Source organism: Tursiops truncatus, chromosome 3, assembly GCF_011762595.2.
Source record: "Tursiops truncatus isolate mTurTru1 chromosome 3, mTurTru1.mat.Y, whole genome shotgun sequence".
Lineage (NCBI taxonomy): Eukaryota > Metazoa > Chordata > Mammalia > Artiodactyla > Delphinidae > Tursiops > Tursiops truncatus.
In genome coordinates this window covers 125131145-125155436 of record NC_047036.1, presented here as the reverse complement: position 1 = coordinate 125155436, position 24292 = coordinate 125131145, and the positions used below count along the sequence as shown (strand labels likewise).

At 42.0% G+C, this 24292-nt stretch overlaps 1 protein-coding gene and 1 long non-coding RNA gene across 16 annotated transcripts in view; one reads left to right on the top strand and one right to left on the bottom strand.

Annotated features, from left to right (window-relative positions):
• Window positions 1–24292, top strand: part of LOC117311639 (uncharacterized) — a 132562-nt gene that overhangs the window by 831 nt on the left and 107439 nt on the right. For all 7 annotated transcript variants that reach the window (XR_012330486.1, XR_012330487.1, XR_012330488.1 and 4 more), the window contains exon 2: window positions 12261–12436. This is a non-coding gene — a long non-coding RNA (uncharacterized lncRNA). The remainder of the gene's footprint in view (window positions 1–12260; window positions 12437–24292) is intronic.
• AFAP1L1 (actin filament associated protein 1 like 1) overlaps window positions 1531–24292 on the bottom strand; it is a 72993-nt gene continuing 50231 nt past the window's right edge. For 8 of the 9 annotated variants that reach the window (XM_033853375.2, XM_033853376.2, XM_033853382.2 and 5 more), the window contains 4 exons: window positions 10278–10442; window positions 7704–7882; window positions 5340–5468; window positions 1531–3344 (listed from right to left, as the gene is read on the bottom strand). In XM_033853375.2, the coding sequence (XP_033709266.1) occupies window positions 3321–3344; window positions 5340–5468; window positions 7704–7882; window positions 10278–10442 (497 nt within the window). In that variant the 3' untranslated portion in view covers window positions 1531–3320. Of the gene's footprint in view, window positions 3345–5339; window positions 5469–7703; window positions 7883–10277; window positions 10443–12431; window positions 12840–24292 lie in introns of those variants that run through there. The other variant, XM_073801858.1, reaches the window with a different exon arrangement.

Sequence of the window (24292 nt, the reverse complement as noted above, 5' to 3'; positions counted from 1 at the left end):
TCCCAGAGGTGGGGAGACAAGCTGTTGGGACTGGTGCGTGCACAGAAGGGTTGTATTCTGTCCTGGGGTCTTCTCACAGGAGAGACCTTTGTAACCACTTTATCTAAGGTCGCTACTGTTTTAGTTGTCTCCAGCACTTTTGCTGGATTTTGTTCGTTTTCTCAACTAGAGTATGAGCTTCATGAGAGTTTCTGTGTTGTTCACAGCAGTGATTTCTGACATCGAGTACAGTAGGTGCACATAGTAGATGTTCCAGCATTTGTTGAATGAATTAATGAAGTTGGATGGTGCCAGTGGAGATAGGAAGAAGTGGATGAATTTTAGAGAGATTTAGTATGGAAAACTGACAGGTTGTGAGAACGGACTGGTGATTGGGGTTGAGGGCACTTGGAGTTGCCAGACTAGTCACTGGATAGTCCCTAATGTCAAAAAAAATTTTTTTAAGGGATGGGAAGTGTGCCTTCAACATTCTGAATCTTCACCACAGGATGGCTTACTTGTACGGTAGCTATTTGGGTCATATTTTTTCTCTGCCTGTCCGTGAGTTCCATAAGGACAAAGCTAGCGTCTTCTGCATCCTTATATTCTATCCAGGGCCTAGCTCAAATGTGTTGTAACCAGCAACCTTCTGTTTCCTTTTGGCCCCAGGAAAAGAACAGCATGGTTTAAGGAGGGATTATGATCCTCTTTTACCTATGAGAAAACTAAGGCCCAGAGAGGTTGGTGAACCTGCTCAAAGACCCCCACTGAGGATCCAGTGATACTAGAAATCTGATAGTCCAAACACTTTGCAGTGTTGGGGAGGATGGAACTTCAAGTCTACTTTAGAACCATGACCCTACACTTTGAAAAAACAACCAAACCAGAACTGGCATCCATGTTTTAGCCATTTTGTTAACACTTCTCTTAGCTAAGTTACACCAAATGTGCTGCATCCACTTATTCATCTATTAAGTGACTGTGTGCTTCTGAATACTGCAGTGCAAGAGGAGGGGGAGACATGAGTGAAATAGAGCCTTGGAACTAAGAGGAGGGGAGTTTTAGGGTCAGACTTCATGTATTCAGGTGCGGGCTCTCCCACTTCCTAATTGTGGGCTTTAGCAAGTTACCTAACCTCTCTGGGCTTCCATTTCCTGAACTATGAAAACTGGGTTAATAGAACCTATCTCACAGGGTTTTAGTAAAGATTAAAGGGATAATACCTAGAAAAGTAATTAGTTAGCACCAGGATCGGCTACATAAAAGGCAAAAGGAAAGTGTGGAGCCCCTTGTTCGAAATTACTGAGAGAGTAACAGCAGAGCAATAAACCAAGCACAGGGCCCTGCTAGGTGTGGGGTTGACTGCACAGGTTGTATGCCTGTGTAGCCAGTCATGGCTAACAGCGTCTGATGTGTGGTGAGTGCTCAATAAATGTTAATTATTAATTTCCTAGGGTACCCCCTCTCAAAGAGCCAAGATGTATTGATGGCAAAAGACACTTAACCTCAAAATAACTGCATAAGAAAGAATGTGACACACTGCAGACACAGTTGGATTTTTGGGTGCCATTCCAGGACCCACATTTTAAAAAAGAACATTGACAATTCAGATTATGTGAACTCCTTTGTTACTGAAGACACTCAGGTGGCATCTGGATGAAAGCTGTTAGTTATAGATTGGTTGCCTTTTAGCTTTTGGTGGTCATAATAACCACATGAAAGTCATTTCTTCTTCAGTGGAAAGGACACGGGATTTTGAGTCAGGTGTTTCTTATCTAGCTAATAAGAAGAACCACTATGGCTGAACATTTCCTATTCTTGGATGCTGTACAAGATGTTTCCTGTGTATCAACTCATTGAATTCCCCCAGTAGTCTTGGGAGGAAAGTATAGTTGTTAACCTGGTTTTCCCCCAGTATTCTCGGGAGAAGAGTACAATTGTTAACATGGTTTTCACAGGTAAGGAAAGCAATCAGAGAGTTCAAAGTCACAGCTGGTAAGTGGCAGAGGCAGGGCTCAAGCAGCCTTGTCTGGATCCAGGCTCATTAGTCCTGAGTCTTAAGTTCTGCCTTTGGCAGCCAGGTGCTTTTGGTCAGGTTATTTTACTTGCTTTGGTCTCTAGCTACCTCAGAGGGTGATAAAGTTTGGGTGAGGCTCAAGTATGTAAAGTCTTAGTTAAGAAAAGTGTGTGTAGCCTCTAGCAAAGTGTCCAGAGGTTATTCTGGGATTTCTCTTCTTTCCTCTTGAGCTAACCTCTAAGCTTATACAGTTAAATGGTTTTATCTTTATTGGAGGGAAAGGTGGTAAAGACCTATAAAGTGCCTACAGTGTTGAGAAAGTAGTGAGTGGCGCAGTTAGGAGACTGCCTGGGACTTGAGGTCCTTGCTCCCCTATAAAACTATCAAGTGTCTGTGAAAAGTTTAGCACCCCTGTGGCAGAAATAAGCCACCATCCTCTTGGTTCTCCATGATAGTTATACTTGATAGCAGGTATGAAAGGGCAGACTGGTGGGCCTCCAAGTGCAAGGTAAGGTTAAAGACAAGGAGTGTCACCTGGATTTCTAGCCATAGCTCCCAGAGCCTGAGTGCCATATAAATTAGGTAGGGGATTTGATTGATAGCAAATGACCCCATCCTACAATGCCTGCAATATCCTGTGGACATTAGAAATCCATGCTCTTGTCACTGAGTAGCACTGTGAGCTTAAAGTATGTCAGCTGCTGAACCCCTCTTTGCCAGATCTCTGATTTGTAAACACTCAAATCAGGGATTCTAGTTTCTGCATCATGAGGATTCTATAATCATGAGGAATGATTGTAGAATTTACATGATCTCTGTAGTTTTTGTTCACTTCATGCAAGTTAGGGATAACTATTGATTTTTCAGCCTATTTATCTTGCCTTGATCAGATATCATCTGATCAAGTCCTGTCCCTTTATACTGTACCACCGATGCCTCAGCACTGCTTTCCTTTTTCCTGAGGACTGGGAATGGGATGCTGAGAATGGGATGGAATGGCTTATTCACATGTGCTTTCATTTCTTCTTTAGAAGGGAAGGCAAAGACATTTAACAAAACCTTTACGACTGTGCAGATTTCTGTCTCCCTCCACCCCTATTTCCACCCTCTGTAAAGTTATAAGGATGCCCTCCATTTCCCTCTTCTCTCCTCCTTCTTCCCTCCCCATGTCCCCTATAATCATGCAGACAATAAAGGCTGGTCTTTTGGGTGCCCCAGAGAGTGTGGGCTACTTCCAGTCTTCTGATGTCTCTTTGTGAAAAAAGCATTTCTGCCTTGGATGGACAAGGTGTTATCTCCTTTGGATGAAATCCTCATCCTCTTTCTAGGTCTTCTTCATTTCCCATTCCTGAAGTACAGAAAGACAGGAAGTATCAGTTTGTTAAATATTCTAGTGTAACCTGCAGGATAAAAACATACCACTGCACCTAATTATATAAAGATCTCCATGGCCAGATCACAGAGTCATGGGTCCTAGTCCCACTCCCTTTCTTTGGCCTTGGGTAAGTCATTTCTCCATGCTGGGTCTCATCTCTAAGGGGGTTCAAACACTACAGTTTGTCTTTCTCAGACAAGAAAACTGGGGCCCAGAAGAAGTTGGGGAGTGGGGACTGCATCAGTGCTTTTCCACAGCACCTTGGTTGCGGTAGGAGACTGATGGGAGACAGGCCAAAGCAGCTTGGTAAGGAAGGGTGAGGGCAGGCAACCCACAGGGCTCTGTTCGTTCTCCCAGGGCTGTCTAGGAGTTCACCCGAGATGAATACTGAAGTCAGGGCCAGCAGTGAATGGCTTTTTACCTATTAAAAAATCCATGGCATTTCCAGCCAGCCCTGGAGGGGATGGGGTGAACCAGGGCAGAAGATGGTGGTTAGAAAATTCTTGGTGGGAGGATTCTCCATTCCCAACCTGCCCCTCTCACGTCTTCACCACCTTGACTGCAGTTGCTCAGGGCAGTGACCTAGGGGTCATCCTTGATTTCTTTCTTTTCCTCATCCTCCACATCCTCATCAGCAAATCCTTCTGCTCTACCTCCAAAGCCAGCTAGTTACTATCACCTCAACTAAACCTTTCTAATCTCTCATCAAGGTTACTTCTTCTAACTGATCTTTCTTACCCCCTCATCCATTCTCAACATAGTAGTCAGAATGATCTTTTGAAAATGTAATTCATATCTAAAAATTCCTTGGTCAGAATTTGCCAGTGACTTTCCATTATGTTAGAACAAAATCCAAAGTTCTTCCAATGGCCTACAAGGATCAAGGAGAAGCAAACTATGGCTCATGGGCCAAATCTGGCTCACTACATGTTTCTGTATGACCCACCAGCTATGACTTTTCAGATTTTAAATGTGTTTTTTTTTAAAAAAAAGAATAGTTTTTTATGACACCTGAAATTTATATGAAATTCAAATCTCAATGTCCATGAACAAAGTTTTATTGGGACACAGCCATGTTAATCATTCGTTTACATATTGTCTGTGGCTACTTTCTTGCTATGATGGCAGAGGTGACTTGTGAAAGAGACCATGTGTCCACAAAGCTGCAAATATTTACTGTCTGGCCCTTTCCAGAAAAAGTTTGCTGATGTCTGATCTAGATGATCTGGCCTTCGGCTGGTTACTTCTCTAATCTCATGTCCTAATGCTCAGGTATTTGTTTTTCAGGTCTACACTTTCTTATCTGTAATTCTGAAATCCAGAGAGCTCTGAAACCAAAACATTTTTTAAGTGTTTTGGCACAAACTCATTTAGTGGCAAAACCTGACCTGAACTGATATGAGGCTGTTTGTAACGTGTTTATTCAATGTGATGTGAATATTCATGTGTCTTGCTATAGAATTATCAACGTGTTTGCTTACAGAGTACCTCCTGAGAACTTGGGGTTTTTCATCATATATAGTATATGCACCATATTACCTTTCTAAAATTCAAGAAGTTCTGAAACACAAGTTTCAGAGATAGTACTGTGGACCAGTATCATGGAGTGAGCTATGGACTTGGAAGAGATGGCTTTGCATCCCAGCTCTCTCATTGATGCCCTGCATAACCTTGGGCAAGTCCCTTCTCTTAGTTTCCTCACCTACAAAATGGGGCCTTTCATGTCTCAAAACATATTGTAGGCTCAGAAACCAAAGCTTGTTAGAACTATGTGTTAAGAAAGAATAAGTAGGTTCTGCAGGAGATTTGAAGGTCTTGCCCTCTGAGCAAAGTTCATGAGTTTTACTGCATGGATATATTGGCAGTTCTCTGCCTTTCTCACTAGCTGACTTTTTAGTTCTTGGTGGGGTTCCATAGAAAGGAAGCTTCCAGATCTCTGAATTTTGATTAGCTGATCTATGGCTGTACCTTGGCTTTTTGTAGCACTCTTCCTTGGTTGGAGGTTACAATGGATGGGCTCCTCTTCCGCAGTTCAGAAACACAATTGACAGGGAGAGGTTGCTCTGGGGCATTGTTCTGGGGTTTATTTGCAGTTTCCTGTTGATGACAAGAAATAGTTACATAGGTGAGGTCTAGTGCTCACTACTTACACCCAGCCTGCCAAGAAGGCACTATGCAAACATGTCAGCATCAAACAGGGTGAGGGGTAAAAGATACTTGAGGGCCTTGGAATAAAGATAATGACTAAAATTACTAAAATTAAAATTACTGAACCCTCACTATGGACCAGGTTAGCTCATCTAGCCTTTTCAATCCTATAAAGCATGTACTATTATTATGTCCCATTTTACAGATAAGGAAAATGAGAAGGTCAAGTCGCTGCTCAAGGCCATAAGGCTGGTGAGTGAGACAGTTGGGATTCAAATCCCACAGTCCTGTCTCAACCTCTCTCCTGTATTCCTTCACATTTTCTACACTGCCTTTACTCATATTTTCCAGGTGATTGCTTAGTACCTTGCTGGATGTAGTTCCTTGAGTGTGACATACTAATGGCTGAGCCTCTAGGGAATTTCGAGAAGACTCTCTGTCTCCAAAGGCCATCACAAGGATCAAAAGTGGAGAGAAAAGCCCCGTGGAATGTGAACATCAGGGCATGCTGGTGGGAGGAAGCAGCTGGGATGAGGGAACCACTTCTACTCCTCCACGAGCTCTCTGTGACTCTGGGAAGTTGTTTTGTCCCTAGCCCCTAAGCCCTTCTTCTGTAAATGAGGTTGGAAATGCCCCTGGGAGTAGAAGTGTAGGAGTGGAAGAAACTGCTCTGGCTTTAGAGTCATGAGGTGTGGCCTGACCTAGGACAGCAATAGGAATACTGTTCCCAATGACAACTCACACTTATCAGACCAGTTATTTCATCTCTCTGAGCCTCCATTTCCTTGTGTAAAAGCAGGTATAACGTTTATTCATTTGACAAACATTTATTGTACTTCTACTATTTTTCAGATTCTGAAGGACTAGAGCTATAATGATAAACAAAACAGACATAGTCCAGTTCTTAATAAAAATACAATCTAGTGGGGGAGACAGAATGTAAGGACATGAATATACTATATATACATGTATACATATACATATATTCACACACAAATTGTGGTTAAGTGCTGTGAGGCAGAATAACAGATGGGACTGTTAGGTTAGACCAGTGGTTCCCAAATGGGGGCAATTTTGTCCTCCCAGCGGACATTTGGCAATTTCTGGAGACACTTTTGGTCGTCATAACTGGGCATGGAGCTACTGGCATCAAGTGGGTAGAGGCTAGGGATGCTACTAAATACCTTACAATGCACATGACAGTCCTACAAAAAATTATTGGCAGTAATGCTGAGGTTGAGACACTGATACAGACTGAGGTCCGTGAAGTTCTCCCTGAGGACATCCCATTCAAGGTGATGGTTGCTGGGAGCATTAGAGATAATGGATTCAAAGCCCTGAGTACAGGGACTGGTACACTGGGGATCCTAGGAGAGGGCATGTGCCTGGTGGCTAAAGCAAGGCTCTGGAGTCAGACTTCCTGGGTTTGGGATCCTGTCTCCCACTTAACTGAGTGACCTTGAGCACATAATGCAACATCTGAACCTTAGTTTCCTTGTCTGTCATATGGGGTGAATACACATAGTACTACCTCATAGGACTGCTGCGAAGATTGTGTGACATCATACAGGTTAAGATGCTGTACTGGCCTATGGTACAATCGGCCAGTACAGCATCTTAACCTGTACTTGAATAAGAATAACAAACTTGGGGCTTCCCTGGTGGCGCAGTGGTTGAGAGTCCGCCTGGCGATGCAGGGGACGCGGGTTTGTGCCCCGGTCTGGGAGGATCCCACATGCCGCGGAGCGGCTGGGCCCGTGAGCCATGGCCGCTGAGCCTGTGCGTCCGGAGCCTGTGCTCCGCAATGGGAAAGACCACAACAGTGAGAGGCCCGCGTACCGCAAAAAAAAAAAAAAAAGAATAACAAACTTGAGCAATACAATTTTGTTATTCAGTATAGTATATTATTATTATCAGTAACCCCCAGGCCACTTCTAAGATCACATTCAGTATAAAAAGTCAAATAGTAGTGCTTCAGTGGAGAGAACACAGGCCAGAGAACTTGCTCCAAGAGTCTCTTTCATAGCTGTGCCACTTATGGCATGTTTCCTCTCCTCTTAGGGCCTCAGCTTTCTCATTTGTAGATAAGCATAACTCCTACCCCCAAAGAATGATCATGAAGATCTGTAGCATATGAGGGTATTGAGGAGCAGCTGCCCCTGGTGCAAAAGGGAGTAGACTCACCCCGCTCTTGTTCTTGCTGTTCACGCAGAGTCCCAGGGCTGGGCCCCCTGCCAGGGACTGCTGCAAGCGCTCCTTCACAGCCACCAGCCGCAGCTCCAGGTCAATACGGCCCTCTTCCTTCGCCCGACACTGAGCTTCCAGGGTGGCCAAGGCCTCTTCCAGACCTTTTAACTTTGCCCCTGTGTCCAAAGACATCTATGAGAAATAGCTGAGCCTGGTTTGGCCAGAAGCATCAGGGAGTTTGGCAGGGCCTCAGGCCCTAGTCTGCCTTCCCAGAGGGCCTTTCCAGGCCTCACTCCTTGTTAAGGGATGGACTTTGGACCTGGGATTCCAGCTCCATGCAGGGGTGTGTGGTTTTTATCTGCCCGATACCCATTTCCCCATTCTCCTCTCATTCCCTGTAGTTTGGCTGGGGCTGACTTCACTCCTAGTTCAGGGGATTGGCACATAACTTAGACCTGGCCCTTAATTATATCTCATTTTTTGGTCACATTGGTTGGTTGAGGGATCAAAGCTGGTTCAATCAAAGTGAATCCCAAGGTGTTTATGGGGGCTATTGGGAAGAGAAGCCTCTCTGCTGGAGTGGCTGCACGGATTCGGTGATGGCTAGAGCTGTGTAGCCTTTATACCACCATGAGGGGCAGAGAATGAAACCAATGTAGGGGAAGGCAGAAGCAAGAATTAGAGAAATATGTTTCCTGGTGACATCATTTAAGTCCCTGGACCTTGGTATATCTGATCACTTAAGTTTCCAATTACATTTTTCTTTTCATTTCTAAGCCAGTTTCACTTTGGTTTCTCTTACTTGTAACCAAGAATCGTAAGACAGGCTTTACATTGATCACAAGTTCCTGCTAGGATTTTGCTGCTTATTCAGTTTAAGCCAACAAACCTATATTAGGACCTTCTTTGTGCCAAGAGCTGTTTTGGATCTTACCACGTTTAAAGATTAGTTCCATTGTTTGTCCTGAGGAGGCTGCACTGGAGGGTTTTCTAGTAATGGTTGTTCTTTTCATTCATTTGTTCATTCGTTCATTCATTCATTCAGTTAATAGTTATTGAGTGCTTGCAAGGTACTGGGCACAGTTCTGTGCCCTTGGGATATATCAGTGAACAAAACAGGCAAAGATCTTTGCCCTTATTGAACTTACAATTGTGTGTGTGTGTGTGAGAGAGAGAGACAGAGAGAGAGGGAGGGAGAGAAAACAATATAATAAATATAATAAATAATCTAAGATGTCAAAAACTGATATGCTGTAGAAAAAAACTGAGCAGGACAAGTTTGGACTGTCAAGTTGACCTGCTCCAAACCCTATTCTGACTCTTAGGAAGTTCTTTATATTGAAACCAAACTGCCTTTTTTTAAAAAATAATTTAAAAAATTTTATTTTATCTATTTTTGGCTGCGTTGGGTCTTCATAGCTGCACACAGACTTTCTCTAGTTGTGACGAGCGGGGGCTACTCTTTATTGTGGTGCGCAGTCTTCTTATTGCAATGACTTCTCTTGTTGTGGAGCATGGGCTCTAGGTGCACAGGCTTCAGTAGTTGTGGCACGCGGGCTCAGTAGTTATGGCACACAGGCTCAGTAATCGTGGCACACGGGCTTAGTTGCTCCACGGCATGCGGGATCTTCCCAGACCAGGGCTCGAACCCGTGTCCCCTGCATTGGCAGGTGGATTCTTAACCACTGAGCCACCGGGGAAGCCCAGAAACCAAACTGCCTTTATGTGCCTTCTTCCCATTGATTCTGGTTCCTAGCCACACAGAGCAAGTCTTTAAGCCAGAACTTCTCAACCTGAGGCTCGTGGACTCCTAGGCAATCTATGACTCTGGGGGCACAGGAGCTCCTGATATTATTTGCAACATTGTGATCTGTGGGGGTTTTCTCTGTTAGGAAAGGGTCCATAGGTTCCATCAGATTCTCATGGGGCTATGCGACCTTGGATGTATTCTTTATAAGGACAGGACCTCTGTTCCCTCCAGCATGTTCAGAAACCTCAGTCTGAAAGTGTGCTGAACTGCAGCTATAGCGAGAATTCAACAGAAACACAGCAGAAAGTGGGGTGCAGAGGAGCCCAGGGCATGCAGAGCCTGCAGAGGCCACGGTCCTGGATTTCAGAAGAAGATCCTGGTAAAGTGTCACCATCCATTATTCCCAGTATGTGAACCAATGTATCACACATTTGGGTGCTCAGTGCATATCTGTGAATGAATGAGTTAATGTGAGGTTCAGAATATCTCGTCCATGATTCTAAGGCACACTCTGTTTTTCACATTTTAGCATTTCTAAAATCAGATCTCATTTTACCACTTTAAGTGTACACATTTGTACGCTTCTTCATCTTCTCACTCTAAAAGCAGTTATTAAATCAGTGGCGCTTCCATTAGTCAGGAGAGATGATGATGAGGAGGAGGAGGAGGGGGAGGAGGAGGGAGGAGGAGGGGGAGGGGAGGGAGGAGGAGAAAGGGGAGGAGAAGCCCACCTGTTCCTGGTAAGAAACCAGGTGGCAGATGCCAGGGGAGGTGTCAAGGATGAGACCCCCTTGTGCTCAGGACCGCACCCACATAGGTACCTGGGCTGTTCCGAATGGCTTCCTTTAGTTCCCTCTTTTCCTGCCGCAGTGTCATCAGCTCTGTCCGGATTGTCTCTTTCTCTTTCTCCAGCTTTTCTTTTTCTACCAGGTACCTCCTGGCATCCTCCTCAGCTCGGTTCTTACCGTACTTATATTGATGGGCACCTGCAGAGATGAAGCAGGAAAAGGCCCTCAATTCTGAGCTCTGGTGAGAGTACTTGGGTGGTGTTAGCTTCTCTCTCAGCCTCAGTCTGTCTGTCTATAAAATGGGAATATTTAGGTCTATACCCCCTGGATATATTTAATGTGAAGGAGAGGAAACAAGGAGCCAAACGGAGGCAGTAGTGCAAAGAGATGAGGAGTAAGGGCTTTAGGACCGGACAAATCAAGGTCTGTGTTTTCTTTTGCCCTTTACTGGTTGTGTGACATCAGGCAAAGTGAATGTGGTGTTTTTGTGCCTTCCCCCTAGGCTTTACTTTCCTCACTTGTAAATGTGGGTATCAATCAAATTTACCTCTTGGCATTGTGATAAGGTTTAAAAGAGGTAATTCATGAAAAGTACTTAGTATAGTACCTGGCAAATAGTGCTTAGTAAATGTTAGATAATAATAATAATGTAAAACAAATTTTGTGATGCATACACACTTCGGTTTTAGAATTTTTTTAAATAAATTTATTTTATTTATTTATTTTTGGCTGCATTGGGTCTTCGTTGCTGTGCGTGGGCTTTATTTATGGTGAACAGGGGCTACTCTTTGTTGCAGTGCTCTGGCTTCTCATCGCGGTGTCTTCTCTTGTTGCAGAGCATGGGCTCTAGGTGTGCGGGCTTCAGTAGTTGTGGCTTGTGGGCTCTAGACCGCAGGCTCAGTAGTTGTGGCGCATGGGCTTAGTTGCTCCACGGCATGTGGGATCTTCCTGGACCAGGGCTAGAACCATGTCCCCTGCATTGGCAGGCGGATTCTTAACCACTGCACCACCAGGGAAGTCCCACACTTTGGTTTTAAAAGGGCATTTTTATAGTTAACTCTTGGTACATATAAGATAAAGAAACAGCTACGTGTAACTCATCTACAGAGCATTGAGAACTGCAGCTAAAGTCAGGCATTGCCCATTTTATTACTGAGAAATGGGTGGGGGGAGAGAGGGACCTCATAGTCTACTGTAGGCTCTACACTATGGTGGACAATAGCTACAAATTATTATGGCAAAAATTTATTGACCATTTACTATATACTATGCTATTTATATGCATTTGTATTTAATCCTCACAAAACTCACTATTATTAGCTCTACTTTATTGTTGGGAAACTGAGGCACAAAGAGGTTAGGTCTCACTGCTAATTATGGAAGAGCCCAGGTTTGAACTCATGTCTGTCTAACTCCAGGGTCCATGCTATGCAATACTACCTTAGCTTGGGCAAGGTCGTAGTCCAACCTCTCAGTGAAAGTTTTATTTATATTTTTATGCTACAGACAGCCACACATAGTCCTTTGTAGGTGGGGTGTGGAGCGATTCCCATGGTTTGCTGATAATTGGGGGTCTTGTCTCTCCAGCTCTGTAGGGATTGCAGTGGTCATCCATGACGTATGCAAAAATCAGTTCCTCCTACAACTACCCTGCAATTCAAGCCTCATTATAAATAAAGCATGGAGGACAGAGAAGGGGACGCATGGCTCCCCATATTTCCCAGTTACACAATGGCATCCCAAGGGAGTTGGCTCTCAGACTTTTGGATTTTATAGACTGGTAAAATAAATAGGGATACCAACAAAGGGTTGTCACCATTATGTTGTATCAGGTAAGGACCTTAAAACTACCAATATTGTTATTCCCACTATTTTCTATTTATTTTCTGGGTTAAAATAATATTTTAACATCCTGAGTTGGACACAAATGTACAATAAAGTAGTTGTTTATACTGAATACCATTAACTTTATGAAAAACTTTATGTACTGTGCTTATTTTTCTCATTTCATTGCAGATGAGTAAAAACTTCCTTCGGGACTAAACCAGCAAGTAGACTCAGCTTTGGGAGCCATCACCCTGGTCCACCTTGATGTGTCAGCACCACAGAGAGCAGCTTACTTCATACCCAACCCTGTAATGCTTGAGTCACTCAAATGGTGGTAAAGAGGCAAACTAGATTGTTTCTAATCGGTAAGTTTTAAGGAGCTACAATTCTGTGGGTCTTACAGTATTAGTGATAAAACAGAACTGCCCAAGCACCTTCCAGAAAAATCTGGGCCTCCATAATGAAGGAAAAAAGGAATATGTAGTGTCCAAGTTAGTAATGTAACTAATACATAAATGTTGTAGTATGTATCAGTACTTCATTCCTTTTTATTGGTGAATAATAGTCCAGGTGATGTTAGGGGCAAACCTTCCATTGTGTCTGATGAGAAGTCAGCTATTAATGTTATTGGGATCCTTTGTAAGTGATCAGTTGATTTTCTCTTCTGCTTTCAAGATTTTCTTCTTGTCTTTGGCTTTAGCATTTTGAGCATGATGTGTCTTTCTTGGATCTCTTTGCCTTTATCCTACTGGAACTTCACTGAGCTCCCTGGATATATAAATTAATGATTTCAATAAATTTGGCAACTTTTCAGCCATTATTTCTTTTAATATTTTTTATGCTCCTTTCTCTTTCTTTTCTCCTTCTAATGCTCCCTTTATGCATATGTTAGTGCACTTAATGGTGCCTCATATTTCTTTGAGGCTCTGTTCATTTTTCTTTGTTCTCTTTTCTCTCTGTTATTTGGAATGCATAATCTCTGTCGATCTATCTTCAGGTTTACTGATTCTTTTGCCAGTTCAAATGTACCCTTGAGCCATTTGATAGGACATTGTCATCTTCCTTTCCTTTCGTCTTTTTTTAACTAAAGTTCATTAGATTTACTTAGATTTTACCTAATGTCCTTTTTCTGTTGCAGAGCTACTACATTACATTTAGTCATTGTATTTCCTTAGGCTCCTCTTGGCGGTGACATTTCTCAGATTTTTTTTTCTCTCAGTTTTATTGAAATCATAATTGACATATAGCACTGTGTAAGTTTAAGGTGTACTGCATAATGATTTGACCTACATACATCATAAAATGATTACCACAGTAAGTTTAGTGAACATCCATTATCTTGTATAGATGCAAAATTAAAGAAATAGAAAAAAAATTTTTTCCTTGTGATGAGAACTCGTAGAATTTACTCTTTTCACTTTCATATATTATGTACAACAGTGTTAATTATATTTGTCATGTTGTGTATTGCATCCCTGGTATTTATCTTGTAACTGGAAGATTGTACCCTTTGACTACCTTCATCCAGTTTCCCTCTCTGTAACCCCTGCCTCTGGTAACCACAGATCTGATCTCTCTTCCTATAAGTTTGTTTTTGAACTGTATTTGACCTACCATATTATATGTTAGTTCCTGGTATACCTCATAGTGATTTGATATTTCTGTACATTTAAAAATGATTGCCATGGGCTTCCCTGGTGGCGCAGTGGTTGAGAGTCCGCCTGCCGATGCAGGGGACACGGGTTCGTGCCCCGGTCTGGGAAAATCCCACATGCCGCAGAGCGGCTGGGCCCATGAGTCATGGCCGCTGAGCCTGTGTGTCCGGAGCCTGTGCTCTGCAACGGGAGAGGCCACGACAGTGAGAGGCCCGCGTACTACCAAAAAAAAAAAAAAAAAGATCACCCTGATAAGTATAGTTACTATCTGTCACCATACAAAGATATTATATAATTATTGACTGTATTTCCTGCACTCACTTCATACCCATGAGTCATTTATTTTATAGCAGGAAGTTTGTGCCTCTTAATCTCCCTCATCTTTCTCCTCCCCCCATTTTCCTCCCCTTTGACAACCACCTGTTTGTTCTCTGTATCTCTGACTCTGTTTCTGTTATGTTTGTTTGTTTTGTTTTTTATATTCCACATACAAGTGAAATCATATGTATTTGTCTTTCTCTCTCTTATTTCATTTAGCATAATACCCTCTAAGGCCATCCATGTTGTTGCAGATGGCAGATTTCATTCTTTTTAATGGCTGAGTAATATTTCACAGTATATGTATATGTCATATCTTTTTATCCATTCATTTTTGTTTGTTTGTTTTTAAATTTTATTGGTGTATATTTGATTTACAATGTTGTATTAGTTTCAGGTGTATGGCAAAGTCATTCAGTTATACATATACATATATTAATTCTTTTTCAGATTCTTTTCTCATATAGATTATCACAGAATATTGAGTAGAGTTCCCTGTGCTGTACAGTTGGTCCTTGTTGGTTATCTGTCTTATATATAGTAGTGTGTCTATGTTAATCCCAAGCTCCTGATTCCCCCCCACCTCGCCCACCACATTTTCCCTTTGGTAACCATAAGTTTGCTTTTTGTTATCTGTAAGTCTGTTTCTGTTTTGTAGATAAGTTTATTTGTATCATTTTTAAAAAATTAGATTCCACATATGAGTGATATCATATGATATTTGTCTTTGTCTGACTTAATTCACCCAGTATGATAATCTCTAGATCCATCCATGTTGCTGCAAATGGCATTATTTCATTCTTTTTTATGGCCGAGTAATATTCCATTGTGTATATGTACTGCATCTTTTGTATCCATTCCTCTGTCAATGGACATTTAGGTTGCTTCCATGTCTTGGCTGTTGTAAATAGTGCTGCACTGAACATTGGGGTGCATGTATCTTTTTTTTTTGCAGTACACGGGCCTCTCACTGCTGTGGCTTCTCCCGTTGCGGAGCACAGGCTCCAGACACGCAGGCTCAGCAGCCATGGCTCATGGGCCCAGCCGCTCTGTGGCATATGGGATCTTCCCGGACTGGGGCATGAACCCGCGTGCCCTGCATCGGCAGGCGGACTCTCAACCACTGCACCACCAGGGAAGCCCCATGTATCTTTTTGAATTATGGTTTTCTCCAGATATATACCCAGGAGTGGGATTGCTGGATTACATGGTAGTTCTATATGTCATTTTTTAAGGAAACTCCATACTGTTCTTCATAGTGGCTGTACCAATTTACATTCCCCGCAACAGTGTACGAGGGTTCCTTTTTCTCCACACCCTCTCCAGCATTCATTGTTTGTAGACATTTTGATGATGGCCATTCTGACCGGTGTGAGGTGATACCTCATTGTAGTTTTGATTTGCATTTCTCTAATAATTAGCAATGTTGAGCATAATTTCATGTGCCTCTTGGCCACCTGTATATCTTCTTTGGAGAAATGTCTCTTTAGGTCATTTTGCCCATTTTTTTAAAAACATTTTTATTGGAGTATAATTGATTTACATTGTTGTGTTAGTTGATGCTCTATAACAAAGTGAATCAGCTGTACATATACATATATCCCCATATCTCCTCCCTCTTGCGTCTCCCTCTCACCCTCCCTATCCCACCCTCCCTATCCCACCCCTCTAGGTGGTCACAAAGTACCGAGCTGATCTCCCTGCGCCATGTGGCTGCTTCCCACTAGCTATCTATTTTACATTTGGTAGTGTATATATGTCAATGCCACTCTCTCACTTCATCTCAGCTTACCCTTCTCCCTCCCCATGTCCTCAAGTCCATTCTCTATGTCTGCATCTTTATTCCTGTCCTGCCCCTAGGTTCTTCAGAGCCATTTTTTTTTTTTTTTAGATTCCATATATATATGTGTTAGCATATGATATTTTTCTCTTTCTGACTTACTTCACTCTGTATGACAGATTCTAGGTCCATCCACCTCACTATAAATAACTCAATTTTGTTTCTTTTTATGGCTGAGTAATATTCCATTGTGTATATGTGCCACATCTTCTTTATCCATTCATGTGTTGATGGACACTTAGGTTGCTTCAGTGTCCTGGCTATCGTAAATAGTGCTGCAATGAACATTGTGGTACATGACTCTTTGTGGGAGTCATGAGGGATTGCTGGATCACATGGTAATTTCATTTTTAGTTTTTTAAGGAACCTCCATACTGTTCTGCATAGTGGCTGTATCAATTTACATTCCCACCAACAGTGCAAGAGGGTTCCCTTTTCTCCACAACCTCTCCAGCATTTATTGTTTGTAGATTTTTTGATGATGGCCATTCTGATGATGGCCATCACCCTCTCCAGCATTTATTGTTTGTAGATTTTTTGATGATGGCCATTTTTTGATGATGGCCATTCTGGCCACACCAGGTGACTGGTGTGAGGTGATAACTCATTGTAGTTTTGATTTGCATTTCTCTAATGATTAGTGATGTTGAGCATCCTTTCATGTGTTTGTTGGCAATCTGTATATCTTCTTTGGAGAAATGTCTATTTAGGCCTTCTGCCCATTTTTGGATACGGTTGTTTGTTTTTTTGATATTGAGCCGCATGAGCTGTTTGTAAATTTTGGAGACTAATCCCTTGTCGGTCACATTGTTTGCAAATATTTTCTCCCACTCTGTGGGTTGTCTTTTTGTTTTGTTTATGGTTTCCTTTGCTGTGCAAAAACTTTTAAGTTTATTTAAGTCCCATTTGTTTATTTTTGTTTTTATTTTCATTACTCTAGGAGGTGGATCCAAAAAGATATTGCTGCGATTTATGTCATAGAGTGTTCTGCCTATGTTTTCCTCTAAGAGTTTTATAGTATCTAGTCTTACATTTAGATCTTCAATCCAATTTGAGTTTAATTTTGTGTGTGTTTTTAAAGAATGTTCTAATTTCATTTTTTTACATGTAGCTGTGCAGTTTTCCCAGCACCATTTATTGAAGAGACTGTCTTTCCTCCATTTTATAGTCTTGCTTCCTTTGTCATAGATTAGTTGGCCATAGATGCGTGGGATTATTTCTGGGCTTTCTACCCTGTTCCATTAATCTATATTTCTGTTTTTGTGCCAGTACCATACCGTTTTGATGACTGTAGCTTTGTAGCATAGTCTGAAGTGAGGGAGCGTGAGTCCTCCAGGTCTGTTTTTCTAGCTCGGTTTTGGCTATTCGGGGTCTTTTGTGTTTCCATACTAATTAAAAAAAATTTTTTTTCCAGTTCTGTGAAAAATGCCATTGGTAATTTGATAGGGATTGCATTGAGTCTGTAGATTGCCTTGGGTAATATAGTCATTTTGACATTATTGATTCTTCGAATTCAAGAACATGGTATATCTTTCCAACTGTTTGTGTCATCTTTGATTTCTTTCATCAGCATCTCATAGTTTTCAGAGTACAGGTCTTTTGTCTCCTTAGGTAGGTTTATTCCTAGTTATTTTATTCTTTTTGATGTGATGGTAAATGGGATCGTTTCCTTAATTTCTCTTTCTGATCTTTCATTGTTAGTGTATAGAAACGCAAGAGATTTCTGTGTATTAATTTTGTATCCTGCAACTTTACCAAATTCACTGCTGAGCTCTAGTAGTTTTCTGGTAGCGTCTTTAGGATTCTCTGTGTATAGTATCATGTCATCTGCAAACAGTGACAGCTTTACTTATTCTTTTCCAACTTGGATTCCTTTTATTTCTTTTTCTTCTCTGATTGCTGTGGCTAGGACTTCCAAAACTATGTTGAAGAAAAGTGGCGAGAGTGGACATCCTTGCCTTGTTCCTGATCTTAGAGGGAATGCTTTCAGCTTTTCACCATTGAGGATGATGTTAGCTGTGGGCTTGTCATATATGGCCTTTATTAGGTTGAGGTAAGTTCCCTCTACGCCTACTTTCTGGAGGGTGTTTATCATAAATGGTTGTTGGATTTTTGTCAAAAGCTCTTTCTGCATCTATTGAGATGATCATATGGTTTTTATTCTTCAGTTTGTTAATGTGGTGTATCACATTGATTGACTTGTGGATATTGAAGAACGCTTGCATGCCTGCGATAAATTCCACTTGATCGTGGTGTATGATCCTTTTTTTTAAAAAAATAAATTTATTTATCTTTTTATTTTTGGCTGTGTTGGGTCTTCATTGCTGCACACGGGCCCTCTCCAGTTATGGCGAGCAGGGGCTTGTGGCCTCTCTTGTTGAGGAGCACGGGCTCCAGGTGTACAGGCTTCATTAGTTGTGGCATGTGGACTCAGTAGTTGTGGCTTGCGGGCTCTAGAATGTAGGCTCAGTAGTTGTGGCACATGGGCTTAGTTGCTGCACGGCATGTGGGATCTTCCCAGACCAAGGCTCAAACCCATGTCCCCTGCATTGGCAGGTGGATTCTTAACCACTGCACCACCAGGAAAGTCCAGATCATGGTGTATGATCCTTGTAATCTATTGTTGAATTCGGTTTGCCAGTTTTGTTGAGTATTTTTGCGTCTCGGTTCATCATGGTATTAGCCTGTAATTTTCTTTTTTTTTGTGGTATCTTTGTGTGGTTTTGGTATCAGGGTGATGGTGGCCTCATAGAATGAGCTTGGGAGTGTTCCTTCCTCTGCAATTTTTGGGAATAGTTTTAGAAGGATAGGTGGTAACTCTTCTCTAAATGTTTGATAGAATTCACCTGTAAAGTCTGGTCCTGGGCTTTTGTTTGTTGTATGTTTTTAAATCACAGGTTCGATTTCAATACTTGTGATTGGTCTGTTCATATTTTCTGCTTCTTCCTGGTTCAGTCTTGGAAGGTTATATCTTTCTAAGAATTTGTCCATTTCTTCTAGGTTGTCCATTTTATTGGCATGTAGTTGTTTTTGGTAGTCTTTTATGATCCTTTGTATTTCTGTTGTGTCAGTTGTAACTTCTTTTTCATTTCTAATTTTATTGATTTGAGTCTTCTCCCTTTTTTTCTTGATGAGTCTGGCTAAAGCTTTATCAATTTTGTTTATCTTTTTTTTTGGCTGCACCACGCAGCTTGTGGGACCTTAGTTTCCCAATGAGGGATCAAAGTCAGGCCACGGCAGTGAAAGCACTGAGTGCTAACCACTGGACTGCCAGGGAATTCCCAATATTTTTTCTTTGTCTTTAATTTTTGGCAGTTTGATTAATACGTGTCTTAGCATGCTCCTCCTTGAGTTTATCTTGTATGGGAGTCTCTGTGCTTCTTGGACTTAGTGGGTTGTTCCTTTCTCACTTTAGGTAAGTTTTCAGCTATAATCTCTTCAATTATTTCCTCAGGCCCTTTCTCTCTCTCTTCTCTTTCTGGGACCCCTGTAATGTGAATGTTCATGCGTTTAATGTTGTCCCAGAGATCTCTGAGACTGTCCTCATTCCTTTTCATTCTTTTTTCTTTATTTTGTTCCACAGCAGTGATTTCCACCATTCTGTCTCCCAGCTCACTTATTCGTTCTTCTGCCTCAATTATTCTGCTATTGATTCCTTCTACTGTATTTTTCATTCCAGTTATTGTATTGTTCATCTCTGTTTGTTCATTATTTTTTATTTTTATTTTTTTAAATATTTATTTATGTATTTGGTTGTACAGGGTCTTAGTTGCGGCAGGTGGGCTCCTTAGTTGTGGCATGCGGGCTCCTTAGTTGTGGCATGTGAACTCTTAGTTGCTGCATGCATGTGGGATCTAGTTCCCTGACCAGGGATTGAACCCGGGACCCCTGCATTGGGAGCATGGAGTCTTATCCGCTGTGCCACCAGGGAAGTCCCTGTTTGTTCTTTAAATTTCTAGCTCTTTGTTGAACATCTCTTGTATCTTCTCAGTCTGTGCCTCCATTCTTTTTCTGAGATCTTGGATTATCTTTACTATCATTACTTTAAATTCTTTTTCAGATAGGTTGCCTATCTCCACTTCACTTAGTTTTTCTTCTTTTTTTTAATATTTATTATTTATTTATTCATTTATTGGCTGCATTGGGTCTTAGCTGCGGCACGTGGGATCTTTTGTTGCAGCTCACAGGCTTCTTTCTAGTTGTGGCACACAGGCTTCTCTCTAGTTGTGGTGCACAGGCTCCAGAGTGTGTGGGCTCTGTAGTTGCGACACATGGGCTCTCTTGTTGTGGCATGAGGGCTTAGTTGCCCTGCGGCATGTAGGATCTTAGTTCCCCAACCAGGGATCAAACCGGCATCCCCTGCGTTGCAAGATGGATTCTTAACCACTGGACCCCCAGGGAAGTCCCTCTTTTGGGTTTTTATCTTGTTCCTTTGTCTGGAACATATTTCTCTGCCATCTCATTTTTTTCTGACTTTCTGGGTTTGTGGTCTCCTTTCCACTAGCTGCAGGAGCATAGATCCTCTTGCTTCTGGTGTCTGCCTGTGGCCGGTGACCTGGGTCCTGAGGCTTGTACAGGCTTCCTGGTGGGAGGGACTGGTTCCTGCCCACTTGTTGGTGGAGATGGGTCTTGTCCCTCTGGTGGGCATGACCATGTCAAGGGATGTGTTTAGAGGTGGCTGTGAGCTCAGTATGGCTTTAGGCAGCCTGTGTGCTGATGGGTGTTCCTATCCTGCTGTGTGCTGTGTTCCTATCCTGCTGGTTGTTTGGGCTGAGGCATTCCAGCGCTGGAGCCTGTGGGCTGTTAGGTAGGGCCAGGTCTTGATGCTAAAATGGCAACCTCTGGGAGGGCTCAAGCCAAAATATTCTCTGGGTTCTCTGCCACCAGTGTCCTTGCGCCCTCATTGATCTACAGCCGACCCCTGCCTCCCCGGGAGACCCTCCAACACTCGTAGGTAGGTCCAGCCGCAGCTCTTATGGAGTTACTGCTTTGTTCTTTGTCCCAGTGTATGAGAAACCTTGTATGTGCTCTCCAAGAGTGGAGTCTCTGTTTCCCCCAGTCCTGTGGCACTCCGGCACTCAAGCCCCGCTGGCCTTCAAAGCCAAATGCTCTGGGGATTCCTCCTCCCGAAGCCAGACCCTCAGGCTGGGGAGGCAGACGTGGGGCTCACGACTCTCACTCTTGTGGGAGAACCTCTGCGATATAAATATCGTCCAGTTTGTGGGTCGCCCACCTGGTGGGTATGGGATTTGATTATGTCATGAAAGCGCCACTCCTACCATCTCACTGTGGCTTCTTCTTTGTCTTTGGATGTAAAATATGCTTTTTGATAGGTTCCAATCTTTTTTGTTGATGGTTGTTCAGCAGTTAGTTGTGATTTTGGTGTTTTTGTGAGAGGAGGTGAGCTCAAGTCCCTCTACTCCGCAATCTTTTCCGGAATCGAGGGGCTGCTTTTAGTTTGTATGCTTGCTGCCTCTTTCCTCAGCATGTGCTGGCAGTTATCACTTTGATATGGTGTGTGCAGGTACCGTGGCCTTTGCAGTCTCCTGGGATAGCGGGGGCAGGTCTCTTACAGGCTGCTGTCCATGCATTCCCAGGACAGTGGGGGCAGGGCTTGGCATCTGCTCATAGGTATCCTAGGGGTGGCTGTTATCTGTGTGCTCCAGGGACAGTGGGGGCAGCTCTTGGCGCCTGCTTATGGGTCTCCTAGGGGTGGCTGCTATCCACGCATTCCTGGGACAATGGGGGCAGGGCTTCTATCCATTCATTTTTGATGGGTATTTAAGTTCCTTCCATATCTTGGTTGTTGTAAATAATGCTGCAATAAACATAGGAGTGCATATATCTTTTCTAATTGGTGTTTTCATTTTCTTTGGATACATACTCAGAAGTGGAATTGCTGGATCATATGTCAGTTCTATTTTTAATCTTTTGAGGAATCTCCATACTGTTTTCCATAGGGGCTGCACCAATTTGCATTCCCATCAACAGTGCACAAGAGTTTCCTTTTCTCCATATCCTCACCAACACTTGTTATTTGTTGTCTTTTTGATAATAGCAGTTCTGACAGGTGTGAGGTGATATCTCATTGTGATTTTGAATTGTATTTCCCTGATGATTAGTGATGTTGAGCATCTTTTCATGTGCCTTTTGGCCATCTGTATGACTTCTTTGGAAAAATGTCTATAGTCCTATACCTATTTTTTAATTAGATTGTTTATTTTTTTGATGTTGAATTGTATGAGTTCTTTGTATATTTTGTATATTAATCTGTTATTGGATATACTATTTGCAAATATTTTATCTTATTCAGTCAGTGGCCTTTTTGTTTTGTTGATAGTTTCCTTCACTGTGCAAAAGCTTTTTAGTTTGATGTAGTCCTGTTTGTTTATTTTTGCTTTTGTTTCCCTCACCTAAGGAGACATATCCAAAAATATTGCTAAGACCAATGTCAAACAGTGAGTGCTTATGTTTTCATCTAGAAGTTTTATGGTTTGAGGTCTTACATTTAAGTCTTTAATGCATTTTGAGTTTATTTTTGTATATGGTTTGAGAAAGTAGTCCAGTTTGATTCTTTCACATGTGATTTTCAGGTTTTCCCAACACTGTTTATTGAAGACACTGTCTTTTCCCCATTGTATTTCCTTCTCTCCTTTGCCATAGATTAATTGCCCATATAAGTGTGTGTTCATTTCTAGGCTCTCTGTTCTGTTTTGTTGATCTCTATGTCTGTTTTTGTGCCATTCCCATGCTGTTTTGATTGCTGTAGCTTTATAGTATAGTTTGAAATCAGATAGCATGATATCTCCAGCTTTGTTCTTCTTCCTCAAGATTGTTTTGGTTCTTTGGCATCTTTGTGTTTTCATACAAATTTTAGAATTATTTTTTCTAGTTCTGTGAAAAATGCAATTGGTATTTTAATAGGGATTGCATTGAATCTGTAGATTGTCTTGGGTAATATGGTCATTTTAACAAAATTAATTCTTCTAATCCATGAGCCTGGTATATCTTTTCATCTCTTTGTGTTGTCTTCAGTTTCTTTCAACAGTGTCTTATAGTTTTCTGAGTATAGGTCTTTATCTCCTTAATTAGATTTATTCTGGGAGATCCCTGGTGGTCTAGTGGTTAGGATTCTTGGCTTTCACTGCTGCAGCCTGGGTTCAATCCCTGGTTGGGGAACTGAGATCCCACAAACCACATGGTATGGCCAAAAAAAACCCCCAAAAAAACCTATCTAAGTTTAAAAAAAGAGATTTATTCCTAGGTATTTTATTCTTTTTAAATGTGATTGTAAATGTGATTTTTATTCTTAATTTCTCTCTCTGATAGTTCTATGTTAGCGTATAGAAGTGCAACAGATTCCTCTATATTAATTTTGTATCTTGCAACTTTACCAAATTCACTGATGTGCTCTAGAAGTTTTTTGGTGGTGTCTTGTTATCTGCAAACAGTGACAGTTTTACTTTGTACTCTCCAATTTCTTCCTTTACTTCTTTTTTTGTTAATAAATTTATTTATTTTTATTTATTTTTGGCTGCGTTGGGTCTTTGTTGCTGTGCACGGGCTTTCTCTAGTTGCAGCGAGAGGGGACTACTCTTTGTTGCGGTGCGTGGGCTTCTCATTGTGGTGGCTTCTCTTGTTGTGGAGCACAGGCTCTAGGAGCACGGGCTTCAGTAGTTGTAGCACGTGGGCTCAGCAGTTGTGGCTTGCAGGCTCTAGAGCACAGGCTCAGTAGTTGTGGCGCGCAGGCTTAGTTGCTCCATGGCATGTGGGATCTTCCTGGACCAGGGCTCAAACCTGTGTCCCCTGCATTGGCAGGCAGATGCTTAACCACTGTGCCACCAGGGAAGCCCCCTTTACTTCTTTAAGCATGGTTTCCCTTAGTTCTTTGAACATATTTACAAAGGACGCTTTGAAATCTTTGTTAAATTCCACATGTGGGTTCTCTCATAGACAGTTTCTGTTGCCTGCCTTTTTCCCTCTGTATGGGTCACACTTTCCTGTTTCTTTGCATGTTTCATAATTTTTTTAAAAAATTGGACATTTTATATAATATATTGTAGCATCTCTAGGTATACTGACCCCTACCCCCACCAGATTATTTGTTTAGTGACTTAGTTGGCTCTTTTAGTGAAGTACATTTCTCCCTGCAGCATGAAGCCTCTGATATTGATCCTGAATGGGTACAGCCTTAGGGATCACACCCAGCTGTTAGGCTCCACTAATTTACAGCTGATTGCTCTATTTTTTAAAAAATATTTATTTATTTATTGAATTTATTTATTTTCCTTTTTTTTTTTTTTACTGCATCAGGTCTTAGTTGCAGCACATGGCGTCTTCGTTGAGGCATGTGGGATCTTTTTGTTACAGTGAGTGGTCTCTTTGTTGTGGTGCTCGGGCTTCTCTCC